Here is a 22845-nt window from a genome sequence, read left to right on the forward strand (position 1 = left end):
GTAAAAAAAAATAACGAAAAAAAAAAGCGTACCGGGCTTTGTCGGGCGTATGTGCTAGCTTTTGAAGTTTAACAAAAAAGCTATAATTATATCAGACCGTCTACACTGAACATCCACAGAATGCCAACATCAATATATTACATATGAATGAGTCCCTTGTGGAATTTCCACAGGTCTCGCTAGTTAATATCGGTGTTTTTTTGGGGTAATAGCTAGCTGCTTAAAGAACACATAAGATTTGGATCAAAATTAAATCTTGATTCAGTTTAGACCCGTTTATTCTTTGCTTTACAGCGGAGAGAAAGTATCAAGTGTTCTATAAGAACAGACACTACACGTTGAACTTATGTCGATTCAGAATAGTCGCATTAGAAAACAATTTGTCTTACTGCTAGACGTTTAGTGGCTCTATTACCCGTGCGTTTCAGATTCGAAGAGCTTCATACCTAAGCTTCTAATGTTATGCTAATGAACCTTTAAACGAACATAAAACATTTGTGATAAACAATTTTATATGTAAATAAAGCTACTGCTTACATAATCTGTATTTTTTGAAAACCTTTATTTTTAACAACGACGATCCTAGCTTTGTATAGATTGATTCCATGCATCAACCACCTTGAATAATGCTTTAGGTTTTCCTATAAAATACAAAATTAAACTCATGGTCAACCCTCTCCTGTTATGTTAACCTCATGTTATCTTCATAGTTTTGAAATCTTCGAAATAAGTGGTAATCTGATGGAGCTAGCTCAGAAGAATATGCAGGATGGAACAATATATCTCAATTAAATATTCCTATATATTTAGCCAATAGTGTTGTATAAGGACGATCATTACCATGATAGAGAAACCTCCCGTTTTCTAGTGAAAACGTCATTTTCGGATGAACACGGGTGAGAATATTGCAAAACATATGAATGCTCTTTTAAAATTCTAAATGAAAATCATGGTGATTTGTTGAAATGCAGAACATTAAAATTATTTATACTACGCCTAGATAAATTGTATAATCACGTTGACACACCGGTTCTCGCCACATCACCGAAGTTAAGCACCGTTGAGCCTGGCCAGTACCAGATGTGTGACCAGACGATGCGCTGTATGTACTGCGAGGTAAAATAACAGATTGAGAAACTGACGCGTTCGGTCCTTCTCTTGAGGGTAGATGGGATTCCCTTAAGCCGTGGTAGGCACCCTATCTAGTGATGGTGTCACGATAAATAAAAAAAAAATACCCTTAATATACCTGGCGAAGCATCAAGTATTCAGCTACCGACACGATTTGAATTACACTTCATTACATTTCAATCTCGGCTACGCCACGTAAGATGGATGGATGATACGCCTTCATGGCACATTTATATTTATATTAGAAGTCCCACCGATGCCTTTAAACAAGTTATGAGTAAAAAAGTGTCTACTTTTTCATCCAATCCAGAAAGCTATATGTACACTTGTTTTTATTTATTTATTTTTTATTCAATTTTCACCCCAAACAAGGCACAGTGCCACTTTGAAGCAGGGGGCTACTATTAGGGAATTAATTAGCGGGGTCATTATGAAGGGAGAAGAGTAGAAAGATGTTTGTTAACATTACACTTGAACTTCTGCATATCATTGCAGTTGGGAAAGCAGAATCCCGGAAGGGAGTTCCAAAGACCCGCAGTTCTGGGGAAGAAACTATTGGAGTAAAAGGCTTTCTTGCACCTAGGGATCTCTACTGTAAAGGGATGAGACTTAGTAGCTTGTCGGGTTTGTCGGGGGTAGTTACGTCGGGGAGGTACAAGTGTTTGCAGTTCGTCAGAGCATTCACCATTAAAGTATTTGTAGAACAGGCAGAGGGATGCAACATCTCGTCGATGGGACAGAGGTTGAAGCCTAGATGACAGTTCAGGACCTATCAGGTTGGCGACTCTTTTTTGAACCCTGTCCAGGAGCGAGAGACAAGCAGCAGATGCACCAGCCCAGATGTGACAACAGTACTCCATACATGGGCGAATGGTTGCCTTATAGAGGTATAGGATACTGGCAGGCGTAATAGTTTTCTAGCACGGTAGAGGGAGCCAACCTTCCTTGCAGCAGCCTTGGCAATGCTCTCAATGTATCTATTCCAGTTCATATTCCCTGTAAACGTTAGGCCGATGAGTCTAAAAGAAGTACTTTCAGGCAATGTGTTCTTGGCCATTGCTATTGGTGGTAGAGAAGGTTTCTTGTAGTTATTGAATGAAACAAGCTTACTCTTAGCAGCATTGAATGTGACCAACCATTTTTGTCCCCATTCCACTACGGATTGGAGGTCGTCCTCTAGTGTTTCTGCCATTTCCTTGGATATGTGTTCATTTGTTTTCCCCTCATATCTGTTATAGAGAGTGGTGTCATCGGCAAATATACCCATCTCCGAAACAATATTATCAGGGAGGTCGTTTATGAATATCAGGAATAATAGAGGTCCAAGGATAGACCCCTGAGGTACTCCCGCATTTATGTCATATTGTTTAGATGTACGACCGTCGAGGACAACTTTGATTTTTCTATCACTTAAGAAGGATTTAATTACATTATGAATTCTTCCAGTGATTCCATATGATGTAATTTTCCTTAGAAGACCATCGTGCCATACCCTGTCAAAAGCCTTAGATATATCAAGGGCCACCGCTCTACCCTCTCCTGTTTTATCCAATCAACGGTATATACTTGTATAATGTTATTTGATTTCCATGCGTCCTACTTCTGTATTTCCCTTATTTTTTAACATTATTCCATACTGCCCGATGCTCTTATTAGTTATATCACTGCTGTAGTCTTTTCTTTTTTATTTAAGTCATTTATTTATTTACGCAATCTTTTTTATTCTTCTCTTTTACTATTATCTCTTTTTTTTTTCTTATAATCTTACTTCTTTATCCACATATCCACCTACAATCACTTGCCGTGTCATTTGATCTTGTTTCCATCCTCTAAGGCATTCAATGTGCGAGCAAGCAAATAATATTATCAATGTTATAATGTTATATAAATATCTTGAATTAATATTTCATGAAACTACTAGAGCTAAAGTCATGATATTTTACAAGAATATCAATGCTGCATGGAAGCAACAAAAAATATATATCATTTTTACATATCTCAGAATGTAAGAATGTTTATGATAATCTCACCTATTTCCGTATTTGAAAAAAATCATCCTTTTGTCATTGTTCAACTCATGTTTTTGATTATTGCATAATGTTCACGTATCAAAGACCAGTGGCGCAGTGGTTATAGAGTACTTGAAATATTTAGTTTTAAAAGTGGCATTTTTTCTGAAGGTTGAAGATTCAATTATCAGACAAATATCCTCGATCAAAAATACAAATGCAAATTACTTATGGCGTCTATCCGGTTATGGCTGACGGAACGAGAACATGCTGCCGCCGTGAAGTAAATAAATTATTCTGTTCGACATTCCATGCATATTCCCGAGTTCGATAAGATATACCTGTTGAAGGCCAGAGGTTACAGCGACTGAAACGTTGTGAGAATAACACTCAAGATGAGAATAGTAGTCCAAAAAAAATGGAATAACATGCATAAATTTTGTTTAAAAAAATAATGTATATAAGCATTTACAAGGGTAAATTTTACGAAACTAATAACATCCTTTATGTCATGAAACTGATGAGACATAACAGAATTTAATTACCAATATTATATACTAGCCTGAGTGGCTGGCGTTGCCCGGGTGTTTGGAGGTGTGTGTTGAGCAAAAAAATAAATGTGGTAGGCTCGAATTCGTACCGCGAAGGAGGAAAAGAACATAAAAAACGCGGCGTCCTTATCGCTACGTCCATCATAAAACCGAAAGTGGCGAAGGTTTAAATTAAGGCTACTCAATCGAAAAGAGAGGATGACTTTCGAAAATATCGGAGAAAAAGGTGATCCCTCCCTGTAGAAAACTGCCAAGTGTAGTGTGAAGGAATTAATGTTTTTAGACAATTTTTCAATATTTGTCGTCCAAAGGGTCGATGTTCAAAACAATACCGATATCATGAAAGTCCGTCGCCTCTGTCGAAAGTTTTCGGCATACATACATACATACATACATTTAAACAGACAAGTGGTACTTATATTATATATTAAATGAATGATTCGCTTATGCAACGGATTTTTTTATTTAGTGGAAGTCCTTAGATATCAGAGGAGTACCTTTCTTGATCTCTATATGAGATACAGAGATATTCGAGTATTGCATCAAAGTCGTCTCTCATCCTCCAACGTTGAATTAGAAAAGAATCGGAAAACAATCTCTTTCATCTTTCCAATTCATCAGTTAACTTTTTTGTAGTATATTTCTTGCGATCTTTTGGTCTTACTGGATTCCAGGACAAGATTTCATCTAGCCTGGAGACTAATTCAACTTAATACTATTAATAGAATAAACATTACTTGAAGAAAATTCCTTGTAAAAGCTAGTGTGGAGCAGCTACATTGCGGGATCTTATTTGGGCTTCGATTACTATATTACTATTACTATATTATTATTACTATATTATTATTACTATATTATTATTACTATATTTTAGTCCGAGTTTACTTGCAGAAGGAGTTATCCTCATGTATGATTGTCCTGACAAACTCCCTAGAGTGTCTACTGAGTATTTAAATTCCACTTGAATAATTCGTATGTGGTGAAGAGTTATAATGAGGTAAGGTTTGCCCAACACCAGCCATATATCCGACAATCCAACGGAATGCTAGAAATTTAATTGATTAACTCTACTTATATACACAGAAAAAAAACACACCTTCTCATGTGTTTCCCTGCGTGTATATGTGTGGGTGTGTGTATGTTGTTTATTGACTCCGAAATGGCTGGCCCAATTTTTAAAACAAATTCACACAAATGTATTTTATGTGTATGGGAGTGTTTTTTAGGCAAGAACTGCTCCGGACACACAAAGTATATTTGTGTGATATTTCATAAAAAGTCGGGCACGTCATTTTAGAGTTTATATGGAACGAACTCACACACACACATGAAGTGTATTTGATATTTAAATAGAGATACTTTTATAAAATAGCATTAGGTCTTTTTATAATTCAACCTAGACTACACTGTATCGTGGATTAAGTTCCCACGTGAAGCTTTCATTCCGGTGTACTGCGCTTGGTCCCCGACTATAGCAGTTAATCACTTTGATTTAAAAAAAAAGGCCGATTATACCGATCGCGATGGTAAAAAAGTATTAAAAGTGTGGAGCTTTTATTGTCCCTCAAGCAATCCCGGGTAAAGTCTAGTCACCCTGAAAGTAATCATAAAAATTAGGAATTCGGGTATTTCTTAATAGTAGAAGTCAAGTACATTGACAATAGAACCGATTAGATGTGAAACCGGTATATCCAATTACACGTGCATGTGACGATCCCTTAGTTCAATTCCGGTTCATGTATTTTCTTCATTGATTTTTAAACTATTCTCTCAAACATTAAATCTATTTATCCAAATACAGTCGCAATGATTATAGAAATTACTAAAAAAAAAAAAAAGTGAAGCATATATGGTCTTTCGTGAGTGCACAGTGAACGAGGCATAAATAAATGACAAAGTTTAGCATTTGCCCCCCCCCCCATTTAGCTCCAAAAGTCCGCAGGGGTCGTCAAATCCTGGTGAAAATAAATAAACAGTGCCGTGTTAGGCCTTAACATATGTAAATTTCAGTTCTACACCATGCAAAAAAAAAAAAGAATTAAGTAGCCCCAAAAGTCACCAAGACGTTAACATATTTAAATTTGAGTTTAGTACCATGCAAAACTGCTAATATAGTCCCAAAAATGGAATGTTTTTATTAGCCCTAAAAGTGCCCAAGAGTTATCGCGAGGTATAGACAAACAAAATTATATAGAAATCAGTTAATTACAAATTTTCAGAAAGTTTTATAAAAAATCCAAGGCATCAATTTTTTTTTTTTTTTAAATAAGTGCAAAAGTGTCAATTTTAGCCATTTTAACGCGAAAGGCACCCCTAGCGGGGACACTAGAGTTTACCCGGAAAATCTGTTCTGTTACTGTTTCATATATTTATTGTTTGTGGAAAATTTCAAAAAATTCCAAGGAGTAGTTATTGAGAAAAGTGCAGATAGACAAACAGACGAACGGACAAGGGTGAATTTACAGGTCTACCCTCTTTTTGTGGGGGAACAATAAAGTGGGTGTGGGCATTTTTTATGTGTGAAAAAATATTAAATTCTCGCCATGTGAAATAAGAAATAGCGCTCAAAAGTATCGACTGAAAGTTGAATTAGGAGTTAACGCCCCTTGTCGTCATTGTCGCGAAACAGTTAAACCTTGTCGGAGATGATACGGTAACAGGGGTGGTGGATGCTTTCGACTGCTTTCCGTGGGCTTCTGTCTGGGTGTTGATGGGGGGCGAAAAGGAGGGAATACCCTTTTATTTAAATGTGTTCGGTGTAATTGATCCGATGTATATGATAGTCAAGAGCAAATGCCAATAAAACCATTCGAACTGGACGATGGCCAAATCTATCTCATAGAAAACCCAGTAATTATGACCAGAGTCTGACGTTGTCAAATACTTACTGAAATTTCTTTATGTCCGTTTTTTTTTACTCTTGACATAAACTTGTTTTCCTGGTTTTAATCTGATTTACCTCGTATTATTACATTTTATGGTCGATATCGATTTTTTAAAAAAATGTTTTATTCTCTTTATTTGTTTTTATGAATAACTTTAAGGACATTGACAGGTTTAAGCAATATTTGAGGGTTGTCCCAGAAGTATAACCTATTTTTTCTTAACTCAAAACGTTTAAGAGCTATGAAGACGGGGGGGGGGGATTCCATTAAAACGAGCGACCTTCTATGCTCTAGGATTTATTTTTTCTACATGATGATGTGTTGTCGTTGTCATCATCATCATCATCATCATCATCACCATCATTAGTAGTAGCAGCATTAGTATTATTAATGTTATTATTATTATTATTATTAGTAGTAGTAGTAGTAGTTGTAGCAGTAGTAGTAGATTTTTTAGTTTAAAATAAATACAAACGTACAGAACCGTGTAACACATTACGTTCCACCCAAAAGCAAACAAAAATGGATCTTTGTGTCAATGTGTTCCTCATGCTGGGATTATGCTATTAGCGAGCATTTGCGCGGAAATCATAACTGTGTACAAACCTATTAAATTGTATGGCTTGAAGTCTTGCATAAAACTGATTTCAATATTATTTGAACATTCTAGAATCTGTGTATTCATTTTATTTTCGACTGTTATCCTCATAGTTGTTGTTTTTGCAGTTGTTTCACCACGTTTCGCCCAACTCATCAATGAAATAAAATTAATACACAAATTATGAAGCCTCATCTCAAAGGATCCCCCCCAGACACACAATTAAAAAAAATAATATATAATTTTGGAATCTGTCTATTTATTTATTTTTTTTATTTTTACCATCTGTGAACCTTGATGCCGGCAAGGGGCGCATTACATTCTTAAATTTATTTGAGATACTTTGACATCCTCTCCCCGTTGACATAAAAGTAACATTCCATTTTTATCCCCCACTGTTTTTTCAATAGTATCTAAATGCATGAGTGACATTAGTCTAATTATTTATTAGATTGGCGCCAATGCCATAACACATTCAAATTCTACGTAGTGTTCTTTTATTTCCTCATTAAAATCGTTATCAATCAATAGGAACTATTTACCTTCCCTGACAATGTGATTTATAGATTAGTCCGTCTATTTAATTCATATGTTATGACTGTAATTTAAATATCCTATATTTCTGTAAGTACGCGTCATCTCTATATATCCCATCTACCCGTTGGCCCATAAAGGATAAAATGAAAAATGTTCAAAATCAAAAGTAATTTTGAGATTATATTGTTTTTATTGTCTTGAGAAAACATTTTTAAGTTAGAAGTAAAAAAAATAAAACTCAGAAAGCCTCCAGAGCACTACTGCAAGCACTAATTAGTAAGCTACACTAAAGTATACCGTCTAAATGCATTAATCTATCTATACATTTTTGGCTGTATGTCTGTTTGTCAACCTCTGTCTCTGTGACTCTCCACACACACACACACACGCCGCATATATATATATATATATATATATATATATATATATATATATATATATATATATATATATATATATATAACTACTTAATTTACTCACATACATTTATATACGAAAGTATAGATTTATGCGTAAACTTTAAGTATTTACTTCAAAAGTGCTCAATACGTAGGTAGAGCTAGTTAGTAAGTTATAAAATGTATATGGCGATTAAGCTACACTGAATATTCCGCGTTTCATCCACTCTAGGATTCTTAAGCTTTATATATATATATATATATATATATATATATATATATATATATATATATATATATATATTCCAGGTAGAAAGATCTAGTTAGTAAGATAGTAAATATACTATTAGTATAACATTTTATATCCTCTCCTCTCTTTTCCCCGCTCTTTCCTTTTTATTTGTTTTATTACTTTTCCCTGACTGGATATGATTCCATTTATTTTTAAAACACTTATTCATCAAAAACCTATCAATTTCATTTCTTGTTAAGCAAATCAGTGTATCGTATTTTTATGGACAAATGGCTTCACAATTAGAAACCAACCTCTAACCCAGAAAGTATCTCTCTGTAAGACTAGTTCGTTCAACACAGAAATAATTTTTCCCCACTCTTTTGTATGTGATATTTTCAGACCGGGCAACGCCGAACGGTCTGCTAGTTCGATATATTTGACCATATTAGTTGATAAGTTTCAAATGAATCTATTTCACGTAATTGAAGAAAGAATAATAATAATAATAATAATAATAATAATAATAATAATAATAATAATCACGTTGCCACGCCGGTTCCCGTTCGATCATCTATGTTAAGCAACGTTGAATCAGATGAGCACAATACAAGGATGACGTACACTAATTGAAATAAAATCAATCAAGAGGAGGATAGTAAACAGTCAATCGCACAATGCATCAACTGAAATCTTCCTCTAAACGTATTCTGTTAAAACACTTGCATAAATGTCTCAAGTGTGCAAAGACATAGAAGAATGAAAGTATAAATGCCACTATGGGAATGATAGATAATAATATGATTCAAAGGGAGAGGGTGATAGCTTAGTTATTAATAGTAAGATTTCCAGTGTGGAAATAACAGTTGATGAATTAAATTAGCTGAATAGACTGAAAGAATTAATGAGAAGGAAAGACTTTTAACTGCAAGACTGTTGACAAGACAAAGTTAAGATATGCGACAAATAAAGGGAATAGAGTAATAAATTAGGTGTCACTGGAGAGCATAACAGATGTCAGAGATATTTTGCAAGCAGGAGAAAAAGAACCAAAAATGAAACATAAAAAAAGAACCATATTGACGAAGAAGGTGACATGAAGAAATTAATTAGGTCGAATTCAGGCATGGTTCAAAGGACAGTGGAAAAATGAAAACGAGGAGAAAAAGAAGAACTGGATAGACGATACAAACTGAAAGCCAAGGGGTTTAATACCTCCGTGAAAGAGATAAAGCAGCAGATTATGGCAAAAGCTTCCAGGATTATGAGGTATAATAAAAGAAGTCGGCAGTTTGACAACAACAAGTTATTCAAAACAAACAAGTGAGGGATTTTTAGAAAAAACTTGGAAAGAGGTAAAACCAAAACAGGGGCTTCTAACTTAAGCTACAAAAGTTTGGGTCAAATACACGATCAAGAGTAACTTCCAACAAGGTTGATGCTGACTGAGTCGCTAGAGTAAGTGATAGACTGAAAGGGCATGAACATATTTCTTTTGAAGATTAGAGAAAGTTCATGCATCAGTTGAAACGACTCGGACCTGATGGAATTCATGAGTACTGATTGCGATCGTTCAAATGGATCCATGAGAGGCTTGCTGTTTCTCTGGATGATTGTGTCAGATTGTTCCAGATACCAGAATGACTTGTAGTGGGAAGGACTATTTTAATAATGAAAGATCTTGCTAAAGGGCCAGATGTAGAAAATTATAGACCAATTATTGGCATGAACCTACTTTGGAAGACAATGACAGTGATAATCAGTTCTTCAAATAAATTGTTCAGTACCAGTAGAACACAAAATCGGGCGAAAAAGTTTTCAGGAATAAAAGACCAACTATCGATTGATTAATGTATGTTAAAGAGCTGCAAAAGGCGTAAAACAAACTTGAATGTAGCGTAGAAAGATTACAAGAAAGTCTTTGATATTCTGAATTCGGAGAACGTTGAAAATAGTATGGGTGACTGAAATATAGTTTATAGGAAAACGTATGAGCAGTTAGAAAACCAAGCTTTTTTTTCATGTCGGAAACTGTTAGGGACAGTCAGACTCGGTATCGTCCAAGAAGACTCTTTTTCGACAGCTTTATTCATAATCGCTCAAATACCATTAACACACGTACTAAGAGAGATAAAGATGGGATACAAACTGAAGAGGAAAAGACCGAAGATCAGCCACATTTTATAGATGATCTGAAATTGTTTGGCAAAACAGAAAAGAATATTGACTCTCAGATTTAAACTGTCCAGATGTGGAAGGAAGAAAACATAAATATGGGGTTTGGAATTTTCAAATGTGCAGTAGTTAGTCTTAAAGGAGGGAATGGAGGAGCCATGAAAGGCATCATTTTGCCAAATGAATAAATATTAGGGGATCTTGATGCAGAAGGCTACAAGTACCTGTGGATGTTTGAACTGCATGCCATACTTTGCAATGAATTAAAAGAGAAGACGAAAGAGATGTATATGAGGAGACTCAAATTGCTCCTGAAATTTAAACTGAATGGTAGGAACCTGTTCTGAGCCATCAATTCATGGGTGGTTCTTGTAATTCGATGCAACGCAGCTTTTGTAGAATAGACAAAGGAAGAATTAAAAAAATGGATATCGACTCACGGAAACTGTTATCTAAGTATGAGCAATTTCACACAAGTTCTAATGTGCTCTGGCCTTTTATCACAAAAAAGAAAGAGGGAATAGGGCTGATTGCGATTGAAGGATGTGTCGAGGGAAAGCGTATAACTGTTCACAGCTACTTGGGAATCAGATGCAACATACAACACTGTACTCCAGAAGTCAGTTCTGCTTGGTTCATCACGCATCCTATGCCAAGTGCTTTTTATTATGTGACTATCCTTGCTAATTTTTGTGTAATAGCCCGCTCTTAAGGGAAAAATTCGGTGTAAAACAACACTGTGAAGTAAATGGAATAATAATCATGTTGACACGCTGGCTCCCGTTAGATCACCGAAGTTAAGCAACGTTGAGCTTGGTCAGTGCTACAATGGGTATCCATTTAGGAATTCCAGGTGCTGCATGTGCTCTCTGCTTATCTCGGCATTGAAACAAGAAAAACAAAAGGGAGTAATTATAACAGCAATTAAATGATGAAAGAAAAATAAAAGATTACAATAAGAATTGAAAAAGGAGGAAGGGTTGAAAATGAGGGGCGAAGAAGAAGAGGAGGAAAAAAATTAAGAATATGATGATGAGAAGAAGAAGAAGAAGAAGAAGAAGAAGAAGAAGAAAAGAAAAACAATATGAAACGGTGGAAGACGATTAGAGGCAGAAGAGAATGTAGAAAATAGAAGAAAGATAGGAAGGTGAAAATGAGAAGTATATTATAAATGGGATCATGCAAGAATAGAAATAGAAACGAAATAAAAGAAAACGTTACTAATAATAATTATAATAATGATAAGATGTAAGAAAAGAAGAAGAATAGAAATAATAATAGGAGGAGAACAAGAAAAAAAGCAGAATATTTAGTAGTAGTAGTAGTAGTAGTAGTAGTTAAGAAGACGAAGACGCAGAAGAAGAAGAAGAAGCAGAAGACGAAGAGGGGGGAGAATAAATAATTGAATAAGAAAAAGAAGTAGGGAATTTAAAGAAGTAGAAGGTGAAGAAGAAAGACTAGAAGAAGAAAAAGCAGATGAAGAAGAGGGAGTTGAAGTAAATGAGCTGAAGAAAAGAAAGTGATTGAAGAACGAAAAGGAAGATGAACAATGTTGAGGAAGAAGCAGTAAGTGAATGAGAAAAATAAAAAGAGAAGAAAAAGAAGAAGAAAAAGAAGAAGAAAAAGAAGAAGAAGAAAAAGAAGAAGAAGAAGAAGAAGAAGAAGGAGGAGGAGGAGGAGGAGGAGGAGGCGGATATGAAAAGAACAAGATAAAACAGAGAAAAAAAAAACAGAAGTAGAGGAGGAAAAAAGAAATAAAAAAGAGGAAGAGGGATAAGGGGGGGGGGTGAAAGAAAGATCTATAGAATAAAGAGGGAGAAAAGAAAAGGACGACGAAGAAGAAGACAGCATGAAAACAACCTAAATTGATGAGGGGAAGAAGAGAGAGAGAAAAGGAGGATAAAAAAATCGAAGACAGAAAAGAAAGAACGGAAATAAAAGTAGAACGGACGTTCAATATTAACATGCCGCATCAAGTGACGGCACAGTTAATTCTGTACGACACTAATAACAACATTTGTAACTCGTAATGGCTTCAAACCTACGAAACTGTCAAACGGTTCGTTTAAAGAAATCAATCAATGGGTAACAACTGATACTTGTCGGCACACACACACACACACACGCACACACACACACACACACACACATATATATATATATATATATATATATATACAAGGAGCGTGCAATAAGTAATGACCCTTACCCACTTCCCATAGAAGTAGAGCAACGAAACTTGGCAAAGTTATTAGTCTTTCTCTACATAGGAACCACCCAGAGTTATGCATTTCTCCCATTATTTGATGCAGTTCTGGAGACCGTTTTTGTAGAACACCCCAGGTTGGTCCTCCAACCATGACGTAACTTCAGAAATCAAGGCTGCATCATCTGGGAAACGCTTTCCTTTCAAAAAACAACTTCATGACTGGGAAGAGGTGAAAGTCATAGGGTGCTAGGTCATGAGATTAGGGAGGATGGGGTAGGATTTCAGAACAACACGCCTGTGCTTCTGATCTGGCGACATGCGAGTTGTGGATCGGAGCGTTGCCCTGCAGGAGGAGGGTACCTTTGCTGATCTTGCCCCGCCTCTTGATTTTGATAGCTTCCCTTAATTTCCTCAAAAGTGAAGCATAATAGGATCCTGTAATTGTGGTACTCTTTGCTAGGAAATCTGTCATCACTACTCCGTCCTGGTTCCAGAATTCTGTGAGCATGACCTTGCCATTTTTGGAGGTGGTGAGTCCAAGTGCTTCCACTGAATTGACTGGGCTTTAGTCTCTAGATCATAGTGATGGACCCAGGTTTCATCCTGTGTAATCAGTCTTTTGAAAAAATTTTGACTCGTCTTCTTGGTATGTCTTCAAATTCATCCTCGAGCACTCAACGCGTTCTCACTTCTGGAATGGTGTGAGCAACCTGAGAATCCATCTCGCAGACACCTTATGCATATGCAAATGGTCATGAATGATAGTTTCCACACACCCTCCACTAATCTTGATATCTTGGACTATTTGGCGAATAGTAATGCGCCGATCTTCCAAAATGGCAGCCTCAACTTGATGGAAAGATGCCTCATCAATGGCAGAAGGGCGGCACGACCAGGTCTGTGAGCTGTTTCCACAGACTTCGGCCATGTTTGAATTCACGATGCTAGCGTTTTACAAGGTCATATGATGAATCATTATCACCATAATTTCTTTCATTTCATCAAAAGTCTCCTGTGGTGTCGGTCCTTTCAAATACCAAACACTGCATCACTGCTCGACATTTAACAGGCTCCATTTCACACCTGATTCAGTTCAAACACCTGTAAAACAGGAACCGCAATTAGTTCAGAGCTCTAATTTGCCACATAACCGGTAGAGATATAAATCATTGCACATGCAAAATTTCAGCTAGATCAGACAAATGAAAGTGGGACAGGGGCATTACTTATTGCACGCCCCTCGTATATATATATATATATATATGTGTGTGTGTGTGTGTGTGTTCTTTTAAGAAAATTGCCAACTCATCAATGAAACAGCTGTAATGGAAAAAATCCAGGAAATAAACGAAGGTTATGAAAATAAAAATGTGAGTCTTTGAATTTTTAACAAAATTTTGCACTATATATATATATATATATATATATATATATATATATATATATATATATATATATATATTGCACAGTGATCACCACTTATCAAGGCCCGGAAGCCACTCAGGGATAAGGGTTATTGCATGTACATTAAGTTAGTGTGGAGATTTGATGAAGTGTTTACTTAAGGGGGCGGTTCATTAGGAATATATATATATATATATATATATATATATATATATATATGACTTTTATATATATAACTTATATATAACAAAAACTATACAGCTCTTTGCAAATAGCAGACGAACACCAACAAACTCATTAGGAGTACATCGTTGGAGATATTTGGAGAAGTTGATTAATTATAATCAAGTAGAAATATACAATTCTCCTATAACACTAGGCCCGTCCAAGTGTCCTGTTTATTTAAAACTGCCTTGTATTTAAGTTGGTTGTAAGTGTTTGGGCAGACGGATTATTAAGTCTGAAACAAATTGTTTCCCGTCTGTCGTTTTACAGTTAGTTTTCGGTGTAAGATCTGCATTCCTATTGGTCACTGAAGACAGTTTACACCCCCTATATATATATATATATATATATATATATATATATATATATATATATATATACATATATATATATATCCAATGTATAATCACGGTCATACACTGGTTTCCTTAAAATCTCCAAAGTTAAGCAACGTTAAGCTTGATCAGTCCTAAAATGAGAGATCATTTGGAAATTGCAGGTGTTGTATGTGCCATCCGCTTATCGCGGCATTGCTTCAAGTCGTCCTGAACTACTCCTTGCCACTGAACTCAATCAGTGTAGATTCAGGAGAGCTACGGTTGGTAATTTCGCAACCCCTGTCTCACAATTACAAGCGCAGCTACTCTTACAGTGGGTACCCATTGTCTCTTGAGACTGATGGTAACACACACACACACACACACACACACACACACATATATATATATATATATATATATATATATATATATATATATATATATATATACTCTTAATGAAAATTTTAAGACCACTTGAAAATCTCTTAAAAAGAAATATGTTTTTAGGATACACTCCTCCCACTTAAGGTTACCAATACTACAGGTCCTAGATATGACCTAAAACTATATTTGATGGTGAGGCCCCATCTTGCGGGCCTTGGGGAGTGTGGAGCCACCTTTTAGTTGCCATTGCTCCCAGGTCCACTCTGACCCGGAGTGGTAGTACCTGTTAGGGTCCCAACCATGGGTTAAATAGAATCTGCCTTAACAAAATATATATACTCCATCAAAAGTCGTTCCTCAAAATAACTAGATTTGGCATTAAATAACCTGAAAAAGGTTGATATGCCGTAAAACAAAAACAACCAACCAACCAACCAATACTAAAAACTTCAAGCTTATAGTAAAAAAATGCCATATTCCAAATATTTATATTGAGAAATTTACATTTTTATACAATGAGGCATTTTACACTTGATCCAGATTATAAGATTAGGGGTATAAATTGTTTTGTTTATTTTAGTTCAGGCTGCGCAAAGACGTCTAAAGCAAACTAACTTTTTGAAGTTGAGCGTGCTCGTATTCTAGGTTCCCATAAGCAAGGTTTGACACAGCGGGCGATCGCAGCTAAGGTAAATCGCAGTAAAACTGTGATTTGCAACTTTCTAAAGAAGAGTGAGAATTATGGAAAGGCAAAATCTACTGGTAGGCTCCCCCCCCCCAAATGTCCTTTGCATTGAGTAGGAGACGGCATGTAATGAAAAACAGGGGACATTTTTTCTAGTCAAATTAAGGCAGTCACAGATTGATTGCAGTCCAGTAATAATCAGACGACCTTTTCGACAAAAAGGTAAATAAAATGCGTACATAAATGTCTCGCCTGCTTCCACGTCACAAGGTGGACCGCTTAAGGTTTCGCTGTGAATACCAAGCATGGGACGTTGAGAAGTTGGAGAAAGTTGTGTTTTCTGATGAGAAAAAAATCAATCTAGATGTTCCAGATGATTTCAGACGATATTGGCATAACGAAAAAATACATCCTGAAATTATCTTCACACCTCACTGTGATGAAAGGTCCCTAATGGTACGAGGTGCATTCATGAACAGAATGTTTTATATCTCTGTTGCTAATATTTGCAATTTTAGAAAGAAACCTCTGCCATGAACGTGCATCAAATTAAATTCCTGGCAAAGGTGCATTGAGAATAATAGTGACTACGTAAAAAAATAAATTCCGAACTGCAAAAGGTATCTCGTTTTAGTAGTTCCCCTCCAGTCTTGGTAGATTTTTAATGGTTTGAGTAAAAAATAAAAAAAAATAGGAGTATTTACTTTTGAAACGACCTCGTACATTTGTAATAAAAGAAATCATTCGCGCTACGACTACTAATCGATTTTTATCTATCATTTTAATGTGTTTGTTTATCTGATAATCCTTTGTGCTTATGCCCGGGAATTTAACATCTGCCTATTTATTACAATTTATATCGATATTGCGTATTTGTATGCATTGAATATTTTTTATATCTGATGCTTCTTGTACTTGTAACCCTCTATTCCTTCATTCCTGACAGCGTGTCGCTTAAGAATTTTATTGTATTATATATATTATATTATACGTACTTATCTAAGTACATTGATATAAAACACACACACACATATATATATTAAAGAAGAATCTTAAATATATATATATATATACATACACACACACACACACACACACACACACATATATATATATATATATATTACAGAATAATCTTAAATATGAAATCGACTCACCAGCTGTTACGCGTAGTATTCGACTAAGGATTTTCCCTCCTTTGTTTGACGCAACGCAACGATATTCCTGCGAATGGACGTCGGCATCGAACATTGCTGCTGAAAATGGCGGGAAGTGTAGAGTGTTGTTTGGTAACACGTAGACAAGTCGCGGTATTTCGGTGACAGCCGACCCATCCTTCAGAATCCATTCAAGACGAGGCGTGGGCATGCCAGACGCTGTGCAATCGATTGATGCGCCCTTGGTGTTCACGAAGACTATCGTATTCGGCGGTTCCACAGAGAACACGGGCCCGTGCATCTCAACCAACGGTCGGTTTGTCGTCAAAGCTAGATAAAAAGATTAAAAATAAAATGTGGTTTCATAATCAAATCATATTTAAGAACCAATCAATACATAATATGAAGTTTGTAATAAAACGTCTTCAATGCGCACCAAAAAATACAAACAAAATATACATTATATGTACATAGTTAGATAGACACGTGACAATTGTAAGCACGAAATAAATGGATCGTGTAGAAAAAAAATATGAATAAAATGAATACAAACGAATGAAAAAAGTTTAAAAGAACGTCCGGGGCCATTTACTCAGTGACATGAATGAATGGCAAGGATTATCTTTTTAAGATTTTGGTCGCCTACGAGACGGCAATGATGATGATGATAGCAACGACGATGATAATGATGATGATGATGGTGATGATGATGATAACGATGATGACGATAATGATGACGACGATGTTGATAATAATGATGACGACGTTAATGCTGCTGCTGCTGCTGCTGATGTTGATGATAACGACGACTATGATGATGACGATACTGACGACAAAGATAACGACGACGATGACGACAATGTTGCTGATGGTAACAACGACGATGATGATGATGATGATAACGACGACTATGATGACGCTAATGACGACAAAGATAACGACGACGATGACGACAATGTTACTGATGGTAACAACAACGATGATGATGATGATGATGATGATGATGATGATAACGTCGACTATGATGACGATAATAAAGATGACGACGACGATGATGATGATGATGATGATGATGTTTATGATGATGATGATGTTGATGATGATGATGATGATGATGTTGATGATGATGATGGTGGTGATGATGATGACGTCGCCGAGCATGACAACGACTATGATGACAACAATGATGATGATAACGATGACGACGATGATGATGATAACTATTACAAAGATTATGATGATAACGGTGACAACGATTATAATGGTGGTAACGATGACGACGACGATGGCGGAGATAAAGATGATGATAGCGATGACAATGATTGTGATGATGATGATGATGACGACGATTATGATGGTGATAACGATGACAACGACGATGACAGAGATGATGATGATGATGATTATGATAACAAAGACGATGATGATGATGATGATGATGATGATGATGATGATGATGATGATGATGAGTAAAAATATTTTTATTCGATAGCTTTCAAATACAAAAAATATACGGGGGTGAGGATTTAACCACAAGATACGATTCCACCTAACTGTCTAATTTAATTAGTTTTCAAAATAATAATAAAAAATACACAATATAAAATATAAAATAAATATAATAATATAATAAGAAATAGTGATCAGTATATTGAAACGTGAATAAATTTTGCACTTCTCAGCAAATACAATTATACATACTAAACAGACGCAGGCATAAAAAAAATTAATATTGAATGCAGCAGCAAGTCCTGGGAACATACACCAGAAGGAAAAGTTGGAAATAAGCCATACATTATCAATAACAGATTCTATTTAACGCTTTAATTGAACTTCATATGAACTATCCTTTCTAGTCAGAGTTTACACAACAGTAACTACAGTTTTTTTTCTACACTCTAAAGTTCCAAAATTAAGGTTTTTCCACATGATAACTAAAATTTTAAACAAATAACTGAAAAAGGCAAACCATATGTAAACGTGCATATATCAGATCGCTAATCTCTTTCTCTCACACACACTATATATATATATATATATATATATATATATATATATATATATATATATATATATATATATATTCGCGACACTCTTCGAATGAATTCAATCATCTATACGTAAGTGCACCTTTAACTAAATGCGAGTTGGTAATAATTTCCCTTTTACCAATTTGGTACCCGCAAATGAGGAGCAGCATATATATTGTTTTCAAAATACAACGACTTATCAGAGCAAGTGAATGCAGCCATATTCGAAATCGGGACCCCATTGAAAGAAGCCCAACCCTCTACCACTGTTCCATCTCGCGCGATTGCTGGGTATCGCCATTTTTTATGTAGATATACATTTTTTCGCGATACTCTTTGAATGAATTCAATCACCTATACGTAAGTGCACCTGACACGCGCTTCGTCGTCCCCGACTCGGCAGAACGGCTGAATCCGGTTGTAAGTATGACTAACTAATCCAAATATCTATTAGATTAAATTAATAGATAAGTTGAGCTAAATCTAAATGTCCGACTGCGGTCCAGGTGGGTTCGAAGGCTATCTTTGCATTAGCTGTTACACCAAGGTGTAGGGAAGAGCGCCGCCCTATTTCTAAAAATTACTCCACTTACCCTTGATATTCTATAATGCTAAATGTTTAGCGATGAGTATTCGAGTACTATTTAAGTTTTGCTATATAGAACCCTACTCTCGCTATCTTTCTCTCTCTCTCTCTCGCTCTCTCTCTCTCTCTCTCTCTCTGCCCATTAGCAAATACTCTTATCTTTATGCGAAACGGGCCATTATTAGTAATAAATAGATAAAACAATAAAGGCAAACTATATTAACAAGCTCTTCTTGGGCCGTCCACTTAATTAATCAATAAGGTGTTGCCACTGGATAGATAAAATTTGGAACAAATAACTGAAAAAGACAAATCATATATAAACGTGCACATATCAGATCGCTAATCCAATTTTACCAATCATCACCAACCATCACCAATCGTCACCAATCATCACCAATCGTCACCGATCATCACCAATCATCACCAATCGTCACCAATCGTTACCAATCATCACCAATCGTCACCAATCGTCACCAATCGTCACCAATCGTTACCAATCGTCACCAATCATCACCAATCATCACCGATCGTCACCAATAATCACCAATAATCACCAATCATCACCAATCATCACCAATCATCAACAATCGTCACCAATCGTCACCAATCGTCACCAATAATCACCAATCGTCAACAATCATCACCAATCGTCACCAATCATCACCAATTATCACCAATCATCACCAATCATCACCAATAATCACTAATCGTCACCAATCGTCACCAATCATCACTAACCGTTACCAATCGTCACCAATCATCACCAATCGTCACCAATCATCACCAATCGTCACCAATCATCACCAATCGTCACCAATCATCACCAATCATCACCAATCGTCACCAATCGTCACCAATCATCACCAATCGTCATCAATCATCACCAACCGTCACCAATCGTCACCAATCATCACCGATCGTCACCAATCATCACCAATCATCACCAATCGTCACCAATCATCACCAATCGTCACCAATCATCACCAATCGTCACCAATCGTCACCAATCGTAACCAATACTCACCAATCGTCCCCAATCATCACCAATTGTCATCAATCATCACCAATCGTCACCGATCGTCACCAATCATCACCGATCGTCACCAATCGTCACCAATCATCACCAATCGTCACCAATCATTACCAATCGTCACCAATCGTCACCAATCGTCAACAATCGTCACCAATCATCACCAATCATCACCAATCGTCAACAATCATCACCAATCGTCACCAATCATCAACAATCATCACCAATCATCACCAATAAGCACGAATCGTCACCAATCGTCACCAATCATCACCAACCGTTACCAATCGTCACCAATCATCACCAATCGTCACCAATCGTCACCAATCGTCACCAATCGTCACCAATCATCACCAATCGTCACCAATCGTCACCAATCATCACCGATCGTCACCAATCATCACCGATCGTCACCAATCATCACCAATCATCACCAATCATCACCAATCGTCACCAATCATCACCAATCGTCATCAATCATCACCAATCGTCACCAATCATCACCGATCGTCACCAATCATCACCAATCATCACCAATCATCACCAATCGTCACCAATCATCACCAATCGTCACCAATCGTCACCAATCATCACCAATCGTCACCAATTATCACCAATCGTCACCAATCATCACCAATCATCACCAATCATCACCAATCGTCACCAATCATCACCAATCATCACCAATCATCACCAATCATCACCAATCATCACCAATCGTCACCAATCATCACCAATCGTCACCAATCGTCACCAATCATCACCAATCATCACCAATCATCACCAATCATCACCAATCATCACCAATCGTCACCAATCATCACCAATCGTCATCAATCATCACCAATCGTCACCAATCATCACCGATCGTCACCAATCATCACCAATCATCACCAATCATCACCAATCGTCACCAATCATCACCAATCGTCACCAATCGTCACCAATCATCACCAATCGTCACCAATCATCACCAATCATCACCAATCGTCACCAATTATCACCAATCGTCACCAATCATCACCAATCGTCACCAATCATCACCAATCGTCATCAATCATCATCAATCGTCACCAATCGTCACCAATCGTCACCAATCGTCACAAATCATCACAAATCATCACCAATCGTCACCAATCATCACCAATCGTCATCAATCAGCACCAATCGTCACCAATCATCACCAATCGTCATCAATCAGCACCAATCGTCACCAATCGTCACCAATCATCACCGATCGTCACCAATCATCACCAATCGTCACCAATCATCACCAATCGTAACCAATCATCACCAATCATCATCAATCATCACCAATCATCACAAATTATCACCAATCATCAAGGCGATGTCTAACCGTTCTCCAGGAAAACTCATTTATTTTCGAGTGATCTATTGGCCTTGATAAAAGGTAGCCCAATACTACATAAAAAGACAAAAGTTCAGTAACAACACATTACTTCACAACTTATATTTTGTATTTTGCATCAGAATAAACGAAACAATGGCGTTTATAGACAAAGATGAACATACAAGTATTAGTGATGTAATAAAGAAAGTATTAAATAATATTCACATTTAATTGGCATTCCCCCGAGGGTTGTAGGTTCAATCCTCAGTATGGGCAAAAACAAGAGAAATATAATTGCAAATTGATTAAGACTTCTGGCCTGTCCCGTACTTTTACTAAATTTTGTGTCACATCATTCCGCCATGGGAGTGAGACAACTTCTACTCGATTATAACTGACGGAAGGAGAGTATGCTACGCACATGGATAAAATAAACGGTCCCGTTCGAAATTTCCCAGATCCAAGGAAAGGGTTTCGACAAATAACGCCAGAGGAAATGCAAATATTACATCCAATGAAACATTGTGAGACATACAATCAATATACAGTTGTTGTGTAATGTTGTCTCAAGGCAATGTATCTCGTTTTGTTTGCCAATTTCTTTTACCCATATAAAGTGTAATCGAGAAAAATGGACGTTTCTGAAGTGAGATATGTATCATACACTGCTTTTCTTCTTCGTCGTCATTTATGTTAGTTATTATTTACCTCATCAGCTTGTTATTCTTGGTCCCCCGACAAAAAGAGGGTGGACCTGTAAATTCACTCTTGCCCGTTCGTCCGTCCATCTGTTCGTCTGTCCGCATTTTTCTCAATAACTACATCTTGGAATTTTTTGAAATTTTGCACAAAAATTAAAAATGATATGAGTAAAAAAGTAACTACGGATTTTCCCGGAAAACTCTGGTTGCCCAGCTAAAGGTGACTTTCGGGTCAAAATGGCTA

The 22845-nt window shown here is 36.4% G+C and overlaps 1 protein-coding gene across 6 annotated transcripts in view; it reads right to left on the bottom strand.

Moving 5' to 3' along the window:
* LOC145248920 (cell adhesion molecule Dscam1-like) overlaps positions 1–22845 on the bottom strand; it is a 401357-nt gene that overhangs the window by 197260 nt on the left and 181252 nt on the right. For all 6 annotated transcript variants that reach the window (XR_013863428.1, XM_080110708.1, XM_080110707.1 and 3 more), the window contains exon 3: positions 16901–17230. Coding sequence is in view for 5 of the 6 variants with exons in the window: in XM_080110708.1 (XP_079966834.1) it covers positions 16901–17230 (330 nt within the window). In the remaining variant the exon portion in view is untranslated. The remainder of the gene's footprint in view (positions 1–16900; positions 17231–22845) is intronic.

The sequence above is a fragment of the Euprymna scolopes genome, chromosome 27, assembly GCF_053919585.1.
Source record: "Euprymna scolopes isolate OS-2025 chromosome 27, ASM5391958v1, whole genome shotgun sequence".
NCBI classification, from domain to species: domain Eukaryota; kingdom Metazoa; phylum Mollusca; class Cephalopoda; order Sepiida; family Sepiolidae; genus Euprymna; species Euprymna scolopes.